Genomic DNA, 21679 nt, shown 5'->3' on the forward strand with positions numbered 1-21679 from the left:
TATATTCAAATTTTTAATCCATTTGACTTGATTTTTGTGTATAATGTGAGATAGCAGTCTAGTTTCATTCTTTTGTATGTAGCATTTCAGTTTTCTTAACAATATTTATTAAATAGATATTACTTCCTCCATTGTATATTTTAGGCTCCTTTGTCAAAAATTAGGTGCCTTGGGGCCGGCCTGGTGGCTCAGGTGGTTAGAGCTCCATGCTCCTAACTCCGAAGGCTGCCGGTTCGATTCCCACATGGGTCAGTGGGCTCTCAAGCACAAGGTTGCCAGTTCGATTCCTCAACTCCCGTAAGGGATGGTGGGCTGTGCCCCCTGCAACTAGAAACGGCAACTGGACTGGAGCTGAGCTGCGCCCTCCACAACTAAGACTGAAAGGACTTGGAAAAAAAGTCCTGGAAGTACACACTGTTCCCCAATAAAGTCCTGTTCCCCTTCCCCAATAAAATCTTTAAAAAAAAAATTAGTTGCCTTAATCACTCAATTTGGTACACCACACACCATATTAACAATTAAAAGATAAAATCATAAAATTATATCAATAGATGCAGAAAAAGTATTTGACAAGACACAACTTCCATTTATGATCAAAACAATCAATAAAATGGCCTAGAGCAAAAGTATCTCAACATAATAAAGGTCAAATATGACAAACCTTCATATAATATCATACTCAGTAGTGAAACATGGAAAGCTTTTCCTTCTAAGATCAGAAACAAGACAAGGATGACCACTCTCAGCACTGTTTAACAAAGTACTGGAAGTCCTAGCCAAAACAATCGGGCAAGAAAATGAAATAAAAGACATCCAAATTAGGAATAAGTAAAGCTGTCATTGTTTGAAGATAGCATGGTTCTATATATGTAAAATATGAACAACTTTACCAAAAGACTATTATAAAGAAAAAACAAATACATGGAAAGTATTTTGATGTATATGACAGTGGTTCGCACACTTTAATGTGAACTAGGTACCCTAACCCCTACCTGGTGGAGCTTAGGAACCTGCATTTTAAGTGCTCCAAAGGAAAGGGAACCCTCGTGCATTGTTGGTGAGATTGCAAATTGGTGCAGCCACTACTGAAAACAGTACAAAGGTTCCTCAAAAAGTTAAAAATAGAACTACCATATGACTCAGTAATTCCACTTGTGGATATTTTCCCAAAGAAATCCAAAAATTCAAAAAGATATATGCAGCCCTATATTCATTGCAGCACTATTTACAATAGCCAAATATGGAAGCACCTCCATCGATAGATGAATGGATAAACAAGACATGGTACATATATACAATGGAATGTTACTCGGCCATAAAATAGAATGAAATCTTGCCATTTATGACAAGGATGGACCTAGAGGGTATTATGCTAAGTGAAATAAGTCAGACAGAGAAAGACAAATACCATATGATTTCACTTGTATATGTAATTTAAGGAACAAAATAAGTGAACGAAACAGAAACAAACTCACAGATACAGAGAACAAATTGATGGTTGCCAGATTGGAAGGAGGTTGTAGGGGCTGGGTGAAAAAGGTGAAGGGGATTAAGAAGTATAAATTGACAGTTATAAAATAGTCATGGGGTTATAAAGTACAGCATAAGAATATAGTCAATAGTATTGTAATAACTGTATGGTGTTGGGGGGTACTAGACTTACAAGGGCGATCACTTTGTACGTTGCATAAATGTCTAATCAACAAGTTGTACACCTGAAATTAATATAATATTGTATGTCAACTATAATCTGAAAATAAAAATGAATTAATTTTTTTAAAGTGAAAAAAAAAATACAGTAAAGTTGCAGGAGGTAAATTTATTTTTTACACTTCCACAATTTCTCCACTAAAATTTTCTCCTTAGAATAGTGTTTTTTGAAAATATGATTGACCACTTGGCAGCATTTATAAACTAAAATTGAGGTAGTTTTTAAAATGATAGTTCCTGAGCAATAAGTTACACCCCTCATGACAGAATCTCTGGGAGTGGGACTGGAAATTCACATTTTTAAAATGTCCTCAGGTGGTGATTATGCAAAATAAAGATTGAGAAAAAAACACTTGGAAATATTAACTCATATTTTGAACTCTAAATTGGCTTAAAACCAAGTCTAGTTCAATCAGGCAGAAGAGTGAGAACATGCAAATACTTAAGACCTCCATTAATTTGTACAATGTTGCCTTTCTTGAATAGATCCCTGCCTGCTTTTAATCTATCTCCATAATTGGAATTCAGATGGACCCAAACTGTGTGATAGACCAGGAGGAAAAAATATTGTCTAAATCTTCCAGCATCCCAAAGTATGGGCAAGTAATGTACCCCCACAATACAAGTGCTTTTCAGTAAGCAACAGTATAGTTCACAAAATCTAAGGGACTTGTGTGGCTTCTCCACCTTCTTACTACAATCCGCGTCTCTGCTCCTTCCTCATTTACACAACCCCAACACCTGCTCTGAGGCACACAAAGCTATAAAGAATGGGTTTGTGGCCTTTGAAAACTATCATAACAAGTGCCTCATATACAGCGCTTGGATAAACACACCATTTTGTATGTATTTTTCTTACAGAATAAGTCAGTGAAAAGAGAAACTAGGTCCTGAACAAGGATGTAACTCTGTGAGTATGATTAGATTCTTGCTGGAACTAACAAAGTTGACTTTTTATGTAGCTGCAAAGGATTTCTTCCCAGACTCTCTAGCTGACCTGGGAAGGAGGGGCCCTGGTACATTCCTTAACTGTAACGGTAACTTCCTCAGGAGGAAAATATTAGTGTCTTCTACCTGTACCTAGTAAAGACCTGTTTATTAATGTTCAGCAGAGATCACTTTAGTAGACTCCATAACTTCCAGGTCCTCCATCTTAGCAAGCACTAAATATACGAATGGATTTCCAATTTTATACTTTCTCTAGTCAGTATAAAATCTTGTTCCATTTTGCTTAAACAAAAGAGGCGTTCATTAGGGTACAAGTTGATGCTCCCAAATCACTAGTGGATCATCTTGTTCCTTGGGAACATATCAAAGTTTTGCCAGCTCCCTTTAGAGAAGAATGTCTTCTGACCCGTCACACTTTTACACAGTGCCCTGCAGAGCTTACTCGTGCAGAGTGCAGAGTGAGAAGAGCCTGATAGTGTAATGGGACCCACACTGACTCCCCAGTTCCCAGTGCCAGAATAATATTGGTCCAAATATGAACCACAATGTCTAGTGGAGGCAGTTATCATCGAAGTCTACTCTCCTTCCTACATGCCTTTGTCTATGGCCTTGAAGTGACAGCTCTGAGAATTCTAGCTGAATAGGCTTAGTCTTAGATTGAAAAAGGAGGTGCAGCTTCTGTCTTACTGTTTAGTTTCTTCCTAACCTACTTGGTAGTCAATAGCTGTGGGAATGCAAAGGTTGAAGAGGCCATCCTTGGGCCACGGCCTCCTATATCTCCTAGAGGAAGGAGTCTCCCCATTTTGAGATAACAAGAAAAATAACAGGGCTTGTTAAAACATATAGCAAAAAAGAGACACAGCATCTCCCTTAACTTTCAGTCTATACCAAAATGGAAAATTATTATCCATGTCGTAGCAATTTCCATAGCTAATATTTCTTATTAACTCATGGCAGGAGTACCAGGAGATGGGAAGCGACCTCTGAAAGTTAACCTACAGGATAATCTCTGACTACAGTTGTGGTATGTAATTTCAAGTTAAAGTTCAAAGGGAAAAAAGGCGTAGCCTTAATTCAGGCCCTTCTGTCTTGATCATTCCTTTCATTCCCAGTGTAAGTTCCCCAGTGTTTATCATAATGTGATATATGGTCATCCAAAATCCAGTATTTCATGCTCCCTTCAGTGGCTGGTGTGCCATTCCCCTTTCAATCTTCATGGTCTCTGGGAGATTGGATAGAGTCCTTCTATCGTGGGAGCTTCTGTTTTTCCTAGGTTTCCATTCCCAGTCCTATAGGATTCTCTGGTTCTCAGACATTATCCTATTAAAGCTGCCTTTGTCTCCATTGTGTTCCAACTACTACACTTGCCAGTTTCCTGGTACTTTGGTTCCTAGGCCAATCTCAACCAGGAATAATCTCAGTAAATTTGCCTCTACCACCCGGAGAGAGATGAAGGCACCAAATGAAATCCATGTCCTGAATAGCCCAGCTCCAATTTCTGAACCACCTAAAACCCAAGTCCCTTCTACCAACTAAGTATTGAATTAGGAATCATAAAAGATATATTGTATTCCCAGATAACAGCCATACCTACTTGTTTTGTTAAGTTTATATCTAAGTATTTCTCTTTTGGTGCTAATGTAAATGGTATTGTGTTTTTAATATCAAATTACAAATGCTTATTTCTGGTATATAGAAAACAATGTTTTGTTTTTTGTTTTGTATGTTACCTTCATATCCTGCAAACATGCTATATTCACTTGTTTTTTCCAGGAATTTTTTGTTGTTGATTTTTTAGGGTTTTCTACATAGACAATCATGTCATCTATGAACAAAGTTTTATTTCTTCCTTCCCAATCTATATATCTTTTATTTCCTTTTCTTTTCTTAATCCATTAGCTAGGACTTCCAGCAGGATATTGAGTAGGAGTAGTAAGAGGGCAGATGCTTGCCTGTTTCTGATTTCAGAGGGAAAGCTTATACCATTAAGTATGATGTTAGCTGTGGGGTTTTGGTAAATGTTCTTTATCAAGTTGAGGAAGTTCCCCTTTATTCCTAGGTTATGCCAAGAGTTTTTATACTGAATCACTGTTGGATTTTGTCAAATGCTTTTTCTCCATCTATTGATATAATCGGGATATTTCTTCTTAGTCTGTTGTGATGTGATGCTTTGTTTTTTGAATGTTGAACCAGCTTTGCATACTTGGTCAGTTGTCTTTCAAGGAATTGATCCATTTCATCAAAGTTATGAGCATACAATTGTTCATAGTACTCCTTTCACATCCTCTAAATGACTAAAGAATCAGGATTTATAACCCCTATTTTATTTCTGATATTAGTAATTTGTGTCTTCACTCTTTTTCCTTTGTCTAGCTAATCAGTTTTGTTGGTATTTTCAAAGAACCCGATTTTGGCTTCATTGACGTTCTCTACTGATTTCCTGTTTTCAGTTTCATTGATTTCAGCTTTAATTTTTATTATGTCTTTTCTCCTGCTTATTTGGATTTAATTTTATCTTCATAATCCATGGTGGAAGATTAGCTTATTGATTTCAGATCTTTATTTTTTTTTCTAATACATTCATTCAGTGCTTCCCTCCAAGCACTGCTTTCACTGTATTCCACAAATTTTGATAAATTGTATAATCAAGCATTTCTATTATTTCGTTGTTTTCTCTGTTAGTTTGGCAGGTGTATATTCTTTGACTCTCCATCTGCATATTATATTAGACATTGCAATATGTACAGTTGACTTAACAAAAGGTATCAAAATGAACTGAATCTTTGACCCTCCTCCCAAATACTGCAAGAACCTAGAGGCTATTTAAATCCATTTGGCCACACACTCCAACTTGAATGCAACTGCTATGTATTTTAAACCCCACTGTTTTATGCATTTATTTAGATTTATCTATATATTTATTTCATTTGTTGCTCATTTCTTCCTGCAACTCTGACCTTCTATGTTACTTCTCCTAAAAAACAAATTTTAGTAGTTCCTTCACTGTGTATTTCCTGGTGGCAAATTCTGTCAATTTGTTGTTTTTAATTATGGTTTCTATACCACAATTTTAAAAAATATTTCAGACTGTATAGAATCCTAGTTCTCAGTTATAGTCTTTCAATAAAGATTTCATTCCACTGCCTTCTGGATTCCATCGATGCTGTTGAGAAGTCAGCTCTCTCTCTCTTTTCGTCTTTTGATGATCTCTGTTTTTTTCTAGATGCTTTCTTTTTGTTGTTTTGTTTTATTTTTCTGTAGTTTCACTATGATATGACTGAATGTGAATTTCTTTTATTTATCCTGCTTAGTGTTTGGCAAGGTCTTAAATTTGTCTTTAATTTGTAATAGAAATGGTTCAGTCATTATTGCTTCAATTTTTTTACCTCTTCTATCACACATTCTTCACCATCTATTAAATTCTTTGAGCTTTAAAGAATTTACCTTAAAATTTTATCTATCTATTCTAGATATCTTCATTTGAAAAGGTTGATCTGAATTGTTGAGTCTGCCATGAAAGTCTAGATTCAAATTTTAGTGATATGAGAAAAGATGGAGAGCAGAAAATGAGAACGACTGTTAGATGAGAAGACAATTACAGCAATCCAACAAAGAAGACATGATGAAGATAAAATCTAAGGGAGAGCTTGTGAGGGATGAAAAAGAACTGCAATTTAAATGGATAAATTTAAAAGACATGGTAAACTATATTTATAGTTTAAACTATATTTATAGGGAGAAGGAAGATGAGTAGGACGCCCATTGGCTTGGAAGAATGGTAGTACAATTCAGTAGGATTACAGGGATTACAGGAAGAGGGGAAACCTGAATACTGTGTGAAGTTGAGACATGGGAAACCTCATCTCATCTGCTGGCCAAGGATATGTCCCGAAGGCAGTGGATGGAAAAGCATGACAATGAGAAAACATTGAATACAAGAGTATTTTGGGGTTTATATACACAGATTAGGATGACATCAGTATACAGACAGTTGTTCATAATAAATACATAGTTCATAATATATGTACAGTTATTCATAATACAAAGATGATGTTAATTAGGGCAGATGAAGAATAAGAAGGGAGGGACAAGCATAGACCAGGTTAAAAGCACATTGTATTTATTTATTTATAATGAGATATAATTAATATAACATTGTGTAGGTTTAAGGTCCTCAACATGTTGATATGATACATTATATATGGCAATATTACTACCATTATAGAGTCAGCTAATGCCTCTATCATGTTACATAATTATTTCTTTTTTGTGGTGGGAACAATTAAGATGAAGTCTCTTAGCACCATTAAAGTTTATAATATAATATTTTTTAAACAATCACTATACTGAGCATTAGATGTCCAGGACTTACTTATCTACTGGTTACAACTTTGTACCTTTAAACATCTACCCAATTCCCTCACCTGCCAACCTCTGCTAATCATTATTGTATGTCTCATTTTACAAGTTTGTTTTCTTCAGGTTCTACATATAATTAGTATCATACAGTATTTGTCTTTCTCTGTCTGACTTATCTCACTTAGCATAATACCTGAAGGTCTATCTATGTTGTTCCAAATGACAGGATTTCCTTATTTTTCATGGCTGAATAATATTCCTGTGTGTGTGTGTGTGTGTGTGTATGTGTGTGTAATCTTGGTTATTGTGAAAAATGCTGCAATAAACATGGGAGTGCATGCTTCTCTTCGATATCCTGTTTTCACTTCCTTTAGATATATACCCAGAAATGGAATTGCTGGATCATATAGCAGTTATAGTTTTAATTTTTGGAGGAACCTCCATACTCTTTTCCATAGTGGCCCAACCAATTTATATTCCCACCAACAGTACACAACCATTCCCTTTTCTTGACATCTTTGTCAGAACTTGTTATCTCTTGTCTTCTTGATAATAGTCATTCCAACAGGTGTGAGATGGTATCTCATTTTGTTTTATCTGCATTCCCCTGATGATTACTGGTGTTGAGCATCTTTTCATGTACCTGTTGACTATTTGGATGCCTTCTTTGGATAAATGTCTATTTAGTTTCTCTCTCCATTTTTCAGTTGGAGTGTGTGGGTTTTTTGTTATTGCATTGTATGAGATTTTTGTTTTTGTTTGTATTTTGGATATTAACTTCTTGTCAAATATATGGTTTGCAAATATTTTTTTCCCATTCTGCAGGTTACCCTTTCTTTTTTGATTGCTTCTTTTGCTGTGCAGAAGCTTTGTGGCTAGCTGAGGTCCTACTTGTAGATTTTTGCTTTTATCACTTTTGTTTTGGTGTCATATCAAAAAAAAATCATTGTAATGAACAATGTCAAGGAGCTTCTTTTCAGTGTTTACTTCTAGTTCTGCAGTATCAGGTCTTATGTTTGGCTTTAAACCATTTAGAGTTGATTTTTGTGAGTGGTGAAAGATAAGGGCCCGATTTCATTTTTCTGAATGTGGTTATCCAGTTTTCCCAACACCATTTATTGAAGAGACTATCCTTTCCCCATTGAGTGTTCTTGGTTGCTATGTCAAATATTAGTTGACCATATATGCAGAAGTTTATTTCTTGACTCTCTCTTTTGTTTCTTTGGTCTATGTGCCTATTTTTATACCTCTACATGATTGTTTTAATTCCTATAGCTTAATAGTAGAGTTTCAAATAAGGATTGGTGATGCATCTGGCTTTATTCTTTTTTTCTCATCATTGCTTTGGCTATTTTGGGTCTTTTATGGTTTCACACAAATTATAAGGTGTTTTTTTTTTCTATTTCTGTGAAAAAATTCATTGGAATTATAAGGATTATATTGATTCTATAGATGGCTTTGGGTGGTTTGAACATTTTAACAATACTAATTTTTCTGATCCATGAACATGAGATTTCTTTCCATTTGTGTCTTCTTCAATTTGTTAAATCAAAGTTTTATCATTTTTATTGTATAGATCTTTCACTTCTCTTGTTCAATGTTGTCCTAAGTAGTGTTTTTCATACTATTGTGAGTAGAATAGTTTTGTTTTTTTTTTCAGATGTTTCATTGTTAATGTACAAAAACACAACCAATTTCTGTATGCTGATTTTATGGCCTGCGACTTTACTGAATTTACTGATTGGTTCCAACAGTGTTTTTAATTAGTTCCTTAGGATTTTATATATATATATATAATCATATTGTCTGCAACAATGATAATTTTACTCTTCCTTCCTTTCCAATTTGGATGTCTTTTATTTCTTTGTCTTGCCTAATTGCTCTAGCTAAAGCTTCCAGTACTGTGTTGAATAAGAGTAGTTAAGTGGGCACCATTGTCTTATTCCTGATCTTTCAATTTTTTACCATTGAGTATGTTAGCTGTGAGTTTGTCATATATGGCCTTCATTTTGTTGAGGTGTATTTCTTCTATACCCAATGTGTTCAGGGTTTTTATCATGAAAGAATGTTGTAGTTTGTCAAGGGCTTTTTTTGGCCGCAATTGTGGTGATCATGTAATTTTATCTTTCATTCTATTAAGGTGATGTATTATAAATATTTAAAAATTTATTTTTCATTTATACTTGACATACAATATTATACAAGTTGCAGGTGTAGAACATAGTGACTACACATTTATATACCTTACAAAATGCTCAAAGAGCATACTATGTTTTCTTTCAGGAGTTTTATGATTTCAGGTCTTGTATTCCAGTCTTTAATCCATTTTGAGTTTATTTTGTATATGGTGTAAGAAGTGGTCTAGTTTTACTTTTTTACATTTATCTGCCCATTTTCATAGGGCCATTTATTGCAGAGACTGTTTTTATCCCACTGTATATTCTTGCCTTCTTTGTAATAAATTAGTTGACCATATAGGCATGGGTTTATTTCTGGGCTATCTGTTCCATTGATCTATGAGCTTGTTTTCATGTCTGTGACACGCTATTTTGATTAGTATATAGCCTTATAATATAGTTTGATACCAGGTAGCATGATACCTACAACTCTTTTCTTCTTTCTCAATATTGCTTTGGCGATTCAGGGTCTTTTGTGGTTCCATATAAATTTTAGGATTATTTGTTCTAGTTCTGTGAAAAATGTCATTGGTATTTTGATATGGAAGGCATTGAATCTACAGATGCTAGGGTAGTATGGACATTTTAACAATGTTGTTTCTTTCTATCTATGAGCATGGTATAGTCTTTTATTTATTTGTGTCTTCTTCAATTTCTTTCTTCAGTGTGTTATATAGTTTTCTGAATACAGCTCTTTTACCTCCTTGGTTAAATTTATTCCTCAGTATTTTATTCTTTTTGATGTAATTGTAAATGGGATTATTTTAATTTCTCTTTCTGATAGTTCATTATTAGTGTACAAAAATGCAAATGATTTCTGAGTATTAATTTTGTATGATGCTACTTTACTGAATTCACTTATTAGTTCTAATAGTTTTTTTTGGTGGAATCGTGAGGGTTCTCTATATATAGTATCAAATCATCTCTAAATAATGCCAGTTTTACCTCTCCTTTCCAATACAGAGGCATTTATTTATTTTCTTCTTGACTGATTTCTGTTACTAGGACTTCCAATACTATATTGAATAAAAGGATGAAAGTGGACATCCATGTCTTGCTCCTGATATTAAAGAGAACACTTTTAGCTTTTTCCCATTAAGTATAATGGGTTTGTTGTATATGGCCTTTATTATGTTGAGTTATGTTCTCTCTGTCCTCATGTTACTCAGAGTTTTTATCACGAATGGATATTGGATTTTGTCAAATGCTTTTTCTGCATTTATTGACATGATCATATGGTTTTTACCCTTCATTTTGTTTATTTTGTTTATGTTAATTGATGTTCAGATTTTGATCCAAGCTTGCATCTCAGGAATAAATCCCATTTGACCATGGTGTATGATCTTTTCAATATATTGCTGATATCAGTTTGCTAATATTCTGGTGAGGGTTTTTGCATCTGTGTTTATCAGGGCTATAGGCCTATAATTTTCTTTTTTTGTAGTGTCTTTTTCTGGTTTTGGTATCCAGGTAATGCTGGCCTTGTAAAATGAGTTTGGGAGCCTCCTCTTCAATTTTTTGGAATAGTTTGAGAAGGATAGGTATTAACTCTTCTTTGGATGTTTGGTGAATTTCACCTATGAAGCCATCCAGTCCAGGACTTTTGGTTGTTGGAGTTTTTTATTTATGATTCAATTTCTTTGGTAATGATCAATTTGTTCACATTTTCTATTTCTTCCTGATTCAGTCTTGGATGATTGTATGTTTCAAGGAATTTATGCATTTCTTCCAGTTTGTCTTACTTTTTTGCATTTAATTGCTCATAGTATTTTGCCTTGTAGTTATCATGAGGCTTACATAAAATGCCTGATAGATAAAACAGTTTATTTTAAGCTAATAGCAATTTAACTTTGATCACCTACAAAAGCTCCGTGCTTTTGTTCCCCACCCTTTATATTATTAATGTCATATACCTCTTCATATAGTATGCATTCATTAACTATTATAGTAGCTATAGATGGTTTTCATATTCTTTTCCTTTAAAGAATATGAAATAGTTAAGTTGTTAACATACCATCTTATTACAGAATTAGCTTTCTAAAAATTTAACTTTACCATTGTGTTGTATAATTTGATATGTTTTCATGTTGCTAATTAACATCTTTTCATTTCAGCTTAAAGAACTCCTTTCAGCATTTCTTGCATGGCAGGTCTAGTGGTAATGAACTCCCACAACTTTTGTTTGTTTGGGCAATTTGTTATTTCTCCTTTATATCTGAAGGATAACTTAGTCAGAGTATTCTTGGCTGGCAATTTTATTTTTCTTTCAACACTTGAATATGTCATCCCACTCTCTCCAGGCCTGTAGGATTTCTGCTGAGAAATCCACTGATACCGTGATTCCCCAAAAATAAGACCTAGCCAGACAAACAGCTGTAATGTGTCTTTTGGAGCAAAACTTAAAATAAGACCCAGTCTTATTTTAAAATAAGACCCGGTTAATATAATAAATATGATACCGGGTCTTATATTAATTTTTGCTCCAAAAGACACATTAGAGGTAATTGTCCAGCTAGGTTATTTTGGGGGAAACACGGTAGTCTAAAGGGGGTTCCTTTGTAAGTTAGGATCTTTTTTTCCCTGTCTTCTTTTAGGATTCTCTCTTTGTCTTTGATTTTTCACAGTTTCATTATCAGGTGTCTCAGAGAAGATCTTTTTGCATTGAGATAATAGGGTGATCTATAAGCTTTGTGAACTTGGGTGTCCAATTCTCTCCCCAGGTTTGGAAACTCCACCGCTATTATTTCTTTAAACAAACTTTCTGCACCCTTCTCCCCCTCTTCTCCTTGTGGAATCCTGATTATTCTATTTTTCGTTCTCTTTATGGAATCCAATAGATTGTGGAGGTTTTCTTTGCTCTTTTTCATTTTTTTTCTTTATTCTTTTTTAATTGAGTTATTTCAAGCTTCCTGCCTTCTAAGTCACTCTATCTTCCATTTTCCCTGATCTAATAAAGATGTTATCTATTGCATTTTCCATTTCATTCATTAAATTTTTCAATTCCAGAATTATTTCAATTTCTTTGGTAAATATTTCATTGTGTTCACATATTTTTTCCTGATTTTGTTAAATTGTCTGAGTTTTCTTGCTGCTTGTTGAGTTTCTTCAAAACAGCTATTTTGAATTTTTTGTCAGTCAGGTCACAAAATTCCATGCCTTTAAGCTGGATTGGAGAATTGTTATTATCTTTTGGTGATGACATGTGTCCTTGGTTTTTCTTGACTTTGTACTATTGTACTGTTGCTTTAGCATTGGAAGTAGCAGACACTTCCTTAAATCTTTACTAGTTTCCTTCAAATTGGCTATTCTGTTTATTGGTGCTATTATACCTGGGTTTTATCTGCCTTTGTACGCGTACACCTGCTTCACTCTTCTTGCTCTCTTTTGTGGCAGAGTTTTTAAGCTTTTATGTCTTCTCTAGATCTTAACAGCTCACCCGTTTGGCTACGGGAAACTTCACTTTTGCTTTCCACAAGGTGGCGCTATACCTCACGTGTGTGATTTGTCCCCTACCACAAAGATCCTCGTGTTTTTTTCCAATAGCACTACATTTACTATGCTAGCTCTCACTACCGAACTCAGAAGCATATACAAGGAGCCAGCCACAGGGTAGGTGGAGCCCAGGGTTTAGCACTCGGGATTTTGGGGGTGCCTGCAGATCCAGTGGAGAGATTTTCAGGTGAGGTTCTCTCACAGGGATTTGGGAGGCCTTCCTGCTAAAGTCCTGAGCAAAATCAGCAGTAACCTTGGCCCTTTAATGCCCTTTGATATTCTTATCTGCCTCTTTCCCATATCTGCTCACCCCCCAGTTATGGAGGACCTGCCACAATACTCTGGTTCTCCTGGAAAGCAATGTATTTCTCTATCCTTGTTCCACACAACTGGGATAGTCAGGCTTTCCGTTTCCCCCACTGGTAAGATCACCACCACCACATAGTTTAGCCCATGCAATGTCACCCAACTCAGGCAGGATTCTCCCCTTGGGAACACTGGACTTCTGCAAATTCTCTTATCTGTGGGTATCTACCCAGGTCAGCAATCTAAAGGTTTGTTTTGTTTTGTTTTTTTCCCCAACTACTGCAAGATGGTTGGGGCAGGTTTGCTGGCTCTGCTGCTTCCACAGCCCATGCTGAGTTCTTCTTCCTATTACTAGATGAACAGGTCGGCGAGACTCCTTTGACATCCCTTGGCACACGGAGCTAGATCCCACAATTCCCACTGAGGCACTTTTGTTTGTGGACATGTGTCTAGTTTTCTTATTTTTTAAGGGGGACAAAAAGGAGAAAGATCTGCCACCATGATACTGACATCTAGAAGTGCAATTTAACTAATTATCACAAAAGGACCTAAAAAGAAGTGAGAGAGAGGAAGAAAACCATTCAACAGTTTTGACGGAAAGAACTTTAGGAGGTGTAATTGGTGGTATCACTTAAAAAAAAATCAAGCTATAAAACTCATGTATATTTTCAAACAGCAACCCTCAGCTTAATGCTCTCCATGTAAGAGACTCTGTGTAATAGGAAGTGTGAAAAGCATGGTTTCAACTTGCAACTTATCCTGGCAAGTAAAATGGCAGTCCATGTTCAGAAAACCCACAAAGATGCCTTATACACACACACACACACACACACACACACACACACCACAAACATTTTTTTCAGCAGTGTTAAACTGTATTTGTTGGAACAATGAAAGGAGGGGGTGAGAAAGCTTTGAAGACTTGCATCTTTAGTACACTCACTCTGTTGGCCACGTGGCTGACACTTCTTTAGGGCACGACACAGGCTAACTGAGTATCTTTTGTTTTCACAGCCATGGACACAGCAAAGTCCACCGCTGATGAGCCCCTTCTCAGATGCAAAAACAGGCCAGACCTCCAAGAGATGCTGAGAGAAGTAGGACTGGAGGTTGAGTACTGGTTGCCCAAGCTGCAGGAACACCTGGGTGTGACCTGTGCCCAGGCCTTACAACACCTAGAAGACAAAGATCTCCAGCAGCTGAAATCCCAGGCACAATACCCCTGGGAGAAAAGGGCCCTGGAGAAACTGCTTAACCTGTCACACTCAAATAGTCTTTCAGAGATCCAGGAGTCTCAGGTGGAAATGATAAAGAAAAAGCAAAAGAAGGCAGAGCAGGTGCTGCAGGAAATAAAAGACTTGCTCTTTGAAGGAAAGCAACAACAAGAAGAGGCAGTAAGGGAAAGAGAGGCAGAATTGAGGAAGGTAATGGAGATCCCCAAAGAGTACTGGCCACCCCCTGAAAAGTGCCTAAGAGAAGTCATGGAAAATATGCAGAGACGACTCAACCTCATGGAGGGAACACTGTCCCACAGGCAAAACCTCCCAGATAGAGATCTGGTGAGATGGGCATCTGGAGGGCTGGCCCTGCAGGGAATTTACAAAACCAGCTGCCAAAGGCACCTTATGGAGAAAAGAGAAGAACTACTCACTGTCCCCAAGGACTTCTTACTCTTTGGCCCAGAGCAGGGGACACACACGGAAACAAAGGAATTTACATCTTCTCAAGCAGAATCTATGTTCACCCAGACAATAGAGAGGCTGGGCTTCAGCATAACAGCTTCAGCCAAGGGCGGAGGTTGGGGATTTAGCTTGGAAACTGGTATGGATCACACCAAACATAAAGAATCCAAGGAAACCAATCAATCACATTCTGAGCACTCTTATTTCTGCTTTACCAAGTTCAGCTATGTCCCACTCACCTCCTTCCACTTTCCCATTGATCAGCTCCAGTTCTCCAAGGCTGCTCTCCAGGAATTGAAATGCATTGAAGACATCCTGGGTCAGCCTGCAGGCCCAGACAGACTCCCCTTGCTAAGACACAGGGCTGAAGCTTTCTTCCACAGGTTTGGCTCTCATGCTAACCAGGGCCCTCTGCACCTGGGAGGAATATACTGGTGGAAAGCCATTTCAGAGGGTTTCCGAAGTGAGCAGCTGGCAGAAGTGAAACAGCTGTCAGCAGAGTCCCTGAATAGTTACATAAGGGGCAGCTACAGTGGCTTTGGAGTGAACATCGCTGCAGGTGTGGATGTGTCACACTCACATTCAAACGCATCCTCCCAAAACACAACCTGCCAAAATCTTCAAATCAAAGTCCAACTATCTGTGGCCCACACAGGGGGCCCACCAGAAGCAAATGGCTTTCTGCAGTGGACAGCTGGCCTAATTGCCAGTAATCAAACCTGGTGTGTCATTGACAGGGGACTTCAGCTGGTACCCATTTGGGACATCATCCTATCCAGGCACAGAAAAGATTTTAAGGATCCTCTTCAGGTAGCTAACTGGCTGAAAGACAGCTACACTGCTCTGACTGGCCTCACTGCCCAGATCCAGGATGGAGAAGAATTATTGAGTGTTGGGAAGGAGGCTTGGGTTTTCCTAGAGGATGTGAAATCCTGGGAGGTATCTGATCCAGAAGAGCAGCTTAAAAGGCTGATAAATTTCATGCAAATGTTGAGTCAAAAAATTAAAAGTTATGACACTTGGGTTAATATATGCCTCACAGATTGGGGTCTACAGAATTTTCTGATAAAAACTGTTGACTTTTGCAAAAAATCTTCCACTTACAAAACCAAATTTATTAAATCTCAGTTGTGCTGTCTTTTGGATCCACACATCTATAGAGTGACAAACTTTCCTCAGGCTCATTCCATCATGCAATGGATCTTCCAGCCAGAGTCAGAGAGAGAGCACATCAACAACTCTGAGTTTTCTGAATTAATTAAAATCTTAAAGGAAACCCAGAATAACCTCAAGGAAGTGAAGACCAAATCTGAATCTTCAGAAACAGTGGAGGAAGCTCAAAGAAAGGCCACTTATAAGGTGAGCTTGTCTCTTGGCTGCTTCTTGAATTACCTCCAGGAAATAGAGCAGCCCGACACATACCTCTTGCTACTTAACATTGCAGCTGGTGCAGGATATCATGTGGGAAACTATACTTTTCAGTATCTCCTGGGGTGTGATGAGATAGACTTCCTACTGAATGAAATGCAAACTGCCCAAGATAAATACCAGGAGCTCAAAAATATTTGCATCTATAGGGCTCAGGCATTCCTGATACTCATAGGTCTTACAGCTACTGCAGGAGTCACAGCTGTGTCTTCAGAGGAGAAAACACAACGCTTGGCATTAATAAGACAACACATGGGCCAATCTTTGTCTAAAGAACTGGTACATGTCCTCACCAAACTTGAAGAAGATCATGATTGGAAAGACCTAGAGGAAGACTTGAGGTTGCTCATTGATGGGAATTATGAAGTCACCATCTCTTCACTGCAAACGGATGAGGTGAGAAAAAATTTGCAAAGCATCTTCCATGAAAACAAACAGCCCCAGGAACCACATGATAATGAAAATAGCAAATGGGAAGTCATAGAAGATGGAGCCTTCCAAGATTTACTCCAGCGTTTAGGCCTAACACGTTACTACCCAAAAAGGATGAGCAAAGCTAACTTCCATGTGATCTGCAAGGCTTCTGTATACAACAGCCAGCCTAGTTCTGAACAGGAGCTTCCCTTCTATTTCCTGCAGAAGCTACTGATGCTGGATTACGGGCTGAGATACCTGGTCTTCAGAGATGACAGAAACACACAGAATGAAGTCTATCCAAGTGCCTTGAATCAGGAAAATGAGGCTTTTGATCCATATGAAGACTTGTTCGAAGACACTGATGCTCCCGCTAATCCTTCAGCCACTAATCCTAGTCCTCATATTCATCCTATGGATATTCAGATGGCGATTCTTCACTGTGCAGATGATTTTGCCAGACAATATATTTTGGGCAAACTTGCCATTTGTCAGTTTGCCCTCCCCTTTCTCATACCAAATCCCTGCAGTTCTGAAATTGAATTCTCTCTCTGGTCTCTCCGTCAAATTAGAAGAAGTTGGCAGGAAGCCAGGAAATCACCAAAAGAGGAGAAGAACAATTACAAGAATAAGCAGATGTGTCGTGTCTCTACCCCCATTGTGTCCTTTATTAGAGTTGGAAATAGTTTCTCTGCTTCCAAATCTCAGATCATGAACTGTCTCCTCAGTAAACGTAAACATGATATCTTTTTTCACCGACACTGCAGAGGGAGCAGCAAAGACTGTCTCTTGATGGGAGGTGTGGTGGAAGTCTACTGGTTCTGTCCTGGGGGGGAAGATGAGGACAGATTTGACAACTGTTTGACCTTCACCAATCTTCATGGAGATGCAAAAGAACATAAGAAGCAACTCACCTTCCTGCAGGAGGTCTCTTCTCTCGTTGTTGTCCTCATGTCAACTTCAGATGACAATAAAGAAAACCGGAAAATTGTCCGTGACCTGAGTCAGTCACCAAGACCTCTGATCTGTTTGCTTGATAACAAAGAAAAAACCATGGCCAATAATTCTAATCAGAAAGTGATCATTGGGATCAAGAACAGAAATGAGGCAGAATTAACAGTGGAAATCGCTACTACAATCAGACGTTTGCTAGAGCTCTCAGACACTGCTCTGAGCATAGAGGACTGTTCCCAGATTGCTCGCAAGCAAGGATTCCTTATTGATGAAGACCAGAGAGATTGCAGGGAAGCCAAAGAAAAGGCAGAGATCCTAATGGTCTTACTGAAAGAAATGAAGATATCTCAGGTGAAGGAAAACTTACTACCCCTTCAGGGAGAACTGTGGCACCTTTGGTGTAAAAAGGACAAAGAACTCTATCACCTCAGAGAAAAGGGGAATCGGAGCATTGAACAACACAAATGTGAGATTGAGACAGAAAAACAGAGAATACGGCACCAACAGTTGACGAGAGCCTTTCCTCTCAATGATTTAATGCGCTCTGTCCTTGAAATTCTCCAAACACACTCAGAAACTCACACCACACTTTACTTTTTGCAATGGCTGAGTATGTTTTTGGACAACCTGACTTCAGGACACTTGGAAAAACTGAATGAAGAGAAGAAGTCTGTGTGGTTACTGATACAAACAGAAAAGCAAAAGGCACCAAATAGCAACAACCTGAAAGATTGGCAAAATAAGATAGAAGCTATCTCCGTAGAGGTTACTGACTGTACCTTGGGAATTGAGCATCTTCTGAGAGAAATTGGCCAGATCTATGAAGCTCTGGAAGAAGCATCTTCCACAAAAGATATCCTTTTTCTCTCCCTTCCCCAGATTGCTGCAGATCTAATGATATCTGGTGTTCCCATTGAGCTGATGGACGGGGATGCTTCATATGTGCCTCTGAAGTGGGTGACAGCTCTTTTTGACAAGCTTTCTGAGAAACTTGGAAACAAACGGCTCTTTGTTTTCTCCATCCTTGGCCTGCAGAGCTCAGGGAAGTCCACCCTGCTGAATGCACTTTTTGGGCTGCAGTTCACTGTCAGTGCTGGGAGGTGTACCCGGGGGGCCTACATGCAGCTCCTGAAGGTGGAGGAGACATTCTCAGAGGAATTTGGCTTTGATTTTGTGCTTGTTGTGGACACAGAAGGGCTTCGGGCCCCAGAACTGAGCAACAAATCCAAGAATCGTGATAATGAGTTGGCAACCTTTGTCATTGGACTTGGAAACTTGACTCTGATCAATATTTTTGGGGAAAATCCATCAGAAATGCAAGATATTCTCCAAATCGTTGTCCAAGCCTTTTTGAGGATGAAGCAAGTAAAAATCTCCCCAAGTTGCCTCTTTGTCCATCAGAATGTGGGGGAAGTTACAGCTAAAGACCAAACTATGGAAGGACGAAGGCGCTTAGAGCAGAGACTGGATGAAATGGCAACAATAGCGGCTGAGCAAGAACAATGCTCAGATATAACCCGCTTTAGTGATGTCATTAAGTTTGATGTCAATACTCATGTCTACTACTTTGCTCACCTCTGGGATGGCAATCCCCCAATGGCCCCTCCCAATCCTCGCTACAGCCACAACGTCCAGGAACTGAAAACTAGAATTCTTATGACTGCCAAACAGGAATCCAGGGGGAGCATCATGAAGATATCAGATGTAAAATCACGAGTTCAAGATCTATGGAGAGCCCTGGTGAATGAGAACTTTATTTTCAGTTTCAGGAACACTCGAGAGGTCATGGCCATGAGCAAACTGGAAACCATGTATAACAGCTGGACCTGGGAGCTGAGGAGTCATGTGCTGGGCTTACAGAACCAGCTGATCAACCAGATTCAGAATGGAAAGGTCCAGACACTCAGAACAAGCACACTTGAGGCTCCAGTTACAGAAAAATATGAAGCCATCAAGCAAGAACTTGAAAAATATTTTAATGAAGATCCAGACAATGAAATACTGATTCAGTGGAAGACAAATTTTGAAAACAAGCTAATGATCCTTAAAGAGGCACTTACTTTAGACAGCCAAAGAAAGGCCGAGGGACTTATTAATTATAAAAAGAGTCAAGAAAAACTGGATGATGAAAAGTCAGGTTATGAAAAGGAATTATTAGAAAAAAGCCGAAAATTGGCATTAACTGTAAAGGGCAAGGAATTGAGTGATGAAGAGTTATATGAGAAATTCAATCAACTTTGGGAAAAATGGGTCTATGCTGTATCCTCAGCTCTCCCTCCGGTCACAGAGCCTGACATTGATGTGGATTCTGAAGACATCCTTTTGGAATATTTTAAAAAGGAGAGAGACAGGGTGAACATACTGAATAAGTATTCTGGAAAAACATTTGAAATCAATTATGATGAACATGTCAAAATGAGTAAGAAATTTCATGTATATAGAATGTCATTAATTGTCCATGATAAAGAGTCCATAGAGAGGACCACTGAGCTCATTATTTCAAGGTGTACTGACACTATTAAAAACATTCAGAGGCAACAACATGATTACAATCCAAGTTATTTCCATGAAATCCTGAGAATAATAGAAGAGGAGGTGAAATCTGCCCCCACCGAGGATAGATACACATTTACAAATAAATATAAAATTGACTTATCTTTGTTTTTATTCCAAAGAGCATCAGAGAATTTTAAGGAGATGCACAGGGCATTCAAAAGAGCAAATGATCCTGTAAACTATCTGGAAAGCAAGAAAGATGATTTTTTCATGAGTTTTAAAATCTCTTGTCAAGGAGCAACCTCAATCAAAACATTTGTTGATTTTCTGTGGCACAAACTTACTCCTGCTGTCTCTAACACCATATGGAGAAAAATGGCCCCTCAAATTGCTGGAGATATGCGAGCTAACTGCTCCGCATTCAATGGAAACAAGGCTAACCTGGAGAGACACATTCTCATCTCTCTGGCAGAAAAAGAAAATTTTGATGATTACTGGGAGTACCTTCATGAGCCAGAATCATTTTTTAGGAAATACATTCAAAACCATATTGAAAAATATTGTTCAGCCAAAGGAAGTGAAACAATGAAGACTTTTTTACAAATAGGTTTAGATGACACCAAGAATGCCATCCTCTCAGCAATTCATGAATCCACAGCAATAGCTAAAGATGAAAACAGCACTGTGTCTGCCTGGTTGGATTCGTTCTGTGATCACCTGGGAAGTAACTTGATCTTTCCACGAAATGACTTGATAAGCATTGAACACCAGGAGATAAAAGATATTGAGTTTCTCAAAGAAACCATGACTGAAGCTTTGGATCCCACAATGAAGACAGTAGAACAGAATTGTTTGAGTATGTCTGTAGAAGAGATGATTCCTGAAATCCAGAAAATGCTCTCTGAACATCTCTGTGGCTGCTGGAAACAGTGTCCCTTCTGCAGAGCAATTTGTACAAACACAATCCCCACACATGATGGAGACCACAGTGTTCCCTTCCACCGTCCTCAGGCTGTCAATGGATGGAAATGGTATGGAACAGAAGAGTTTGCCATTGATTACTGTACTAGTTCAGTAGCAAGTGATTGTATATTTATTTTGAGTGACGACCGCAAATTCCCATATAAGAACTATCGACAGGCAGGAGGGGACTATGCCACATGGAGCATCACCCCAGACTCATCCACCCAGCCTTACTGGAAATGGTTTGTCTGTCGCTTCAGATCAAACCTAGAAGAAAAATATGAGAAAAAATTTATAGGTAGAGGTAAAATCCCTGATCAATGGTTCGAAATCACAAAGCAGAATGTCCTTGATGACTTGAAAAAACAGTAATACTCAATGACCACAAGAGTACGAGAATGTGAACAAAAGAATTGTAGTACCTGAACAATCCTAGATACCTCCTTATGACAATAAGAACGTTCATTATTTCCATTTTTCAAATGAAATATCTAAAAATAAATCAATTAACATTGCAAGAGTAGATTTCCTGTTGGAAGGACTTCATTTTTCTTTGTCTCAATTCCTTCTGTTTAAAAACAGAAAATATACTAAATTTTCTGTAAATAAGAAACTTATTACTTATTTTTTAGTAAATAGAAAATTTACTAAAATATATGAACATATGATAAAAATAAAATAAAATCCATATAAAATGCCTACTTCATATTTTAATTAGTATTCAGAATGTCTTAATTTATAAATAGTCTC

General features: G+C 37.7%; 1 protein-coding gene across 2 annotated transcripts in view; it reads left to right on the forward strand.

The window, feature by feature from the left end:
- Positions 1 to 21367, forward strand: part of LOC117031175 (interferon-induced very large GTPase 1-like) — a 33517-nt gene extending 12150 nt beyond the window's left edge. The window contains exons 1-3 of one of the 2 annotated variants that reach the window (XM_033121564.1): positions 2604 to 2620; positions 3616 to 3682; positions 14007 to 21367. In XM_033121564.1, the coding sequence (XP_032977455.1) occupies positions 14009 to 21301 (7293 nt within the window). In that variant the 5' untranslated portion in view covers positions 2604 to 2620; positions 3616 to 3682; positions 14007 to 14008 and the 3' untranslated portion in view covers positions 21302 to 21367. Of the gene's footprint in view, positions 1 to 2603; positions 2621 to 3615; positions 3683 to 14006 lie in introns of those variants that run through there. The other variant, XM_033121563.1, reaches the window with a different exon arrangement.
- Positions 21368 to 21679: the final 312 nt, after the last annotated feature.

The sequence above is a fragment of the Rhinolophus ferrumequinum genome, chromosome 11 (genome assembly GCF_004115265.2).
Source record: "Rhinolophus ferrumequinum isolate MPI-CBG mRhiFer1 chromosome 11, mRhiFer1_v1.p, whole genome shotgun sequence".
Classification (NCBI taxonomy): Eukaryota; Metazoa; Chordata; class Mammalia; order Chiroptera; family Rhinolophidae; genus Rhinolophus; species Rhinolophus ferrumequinum.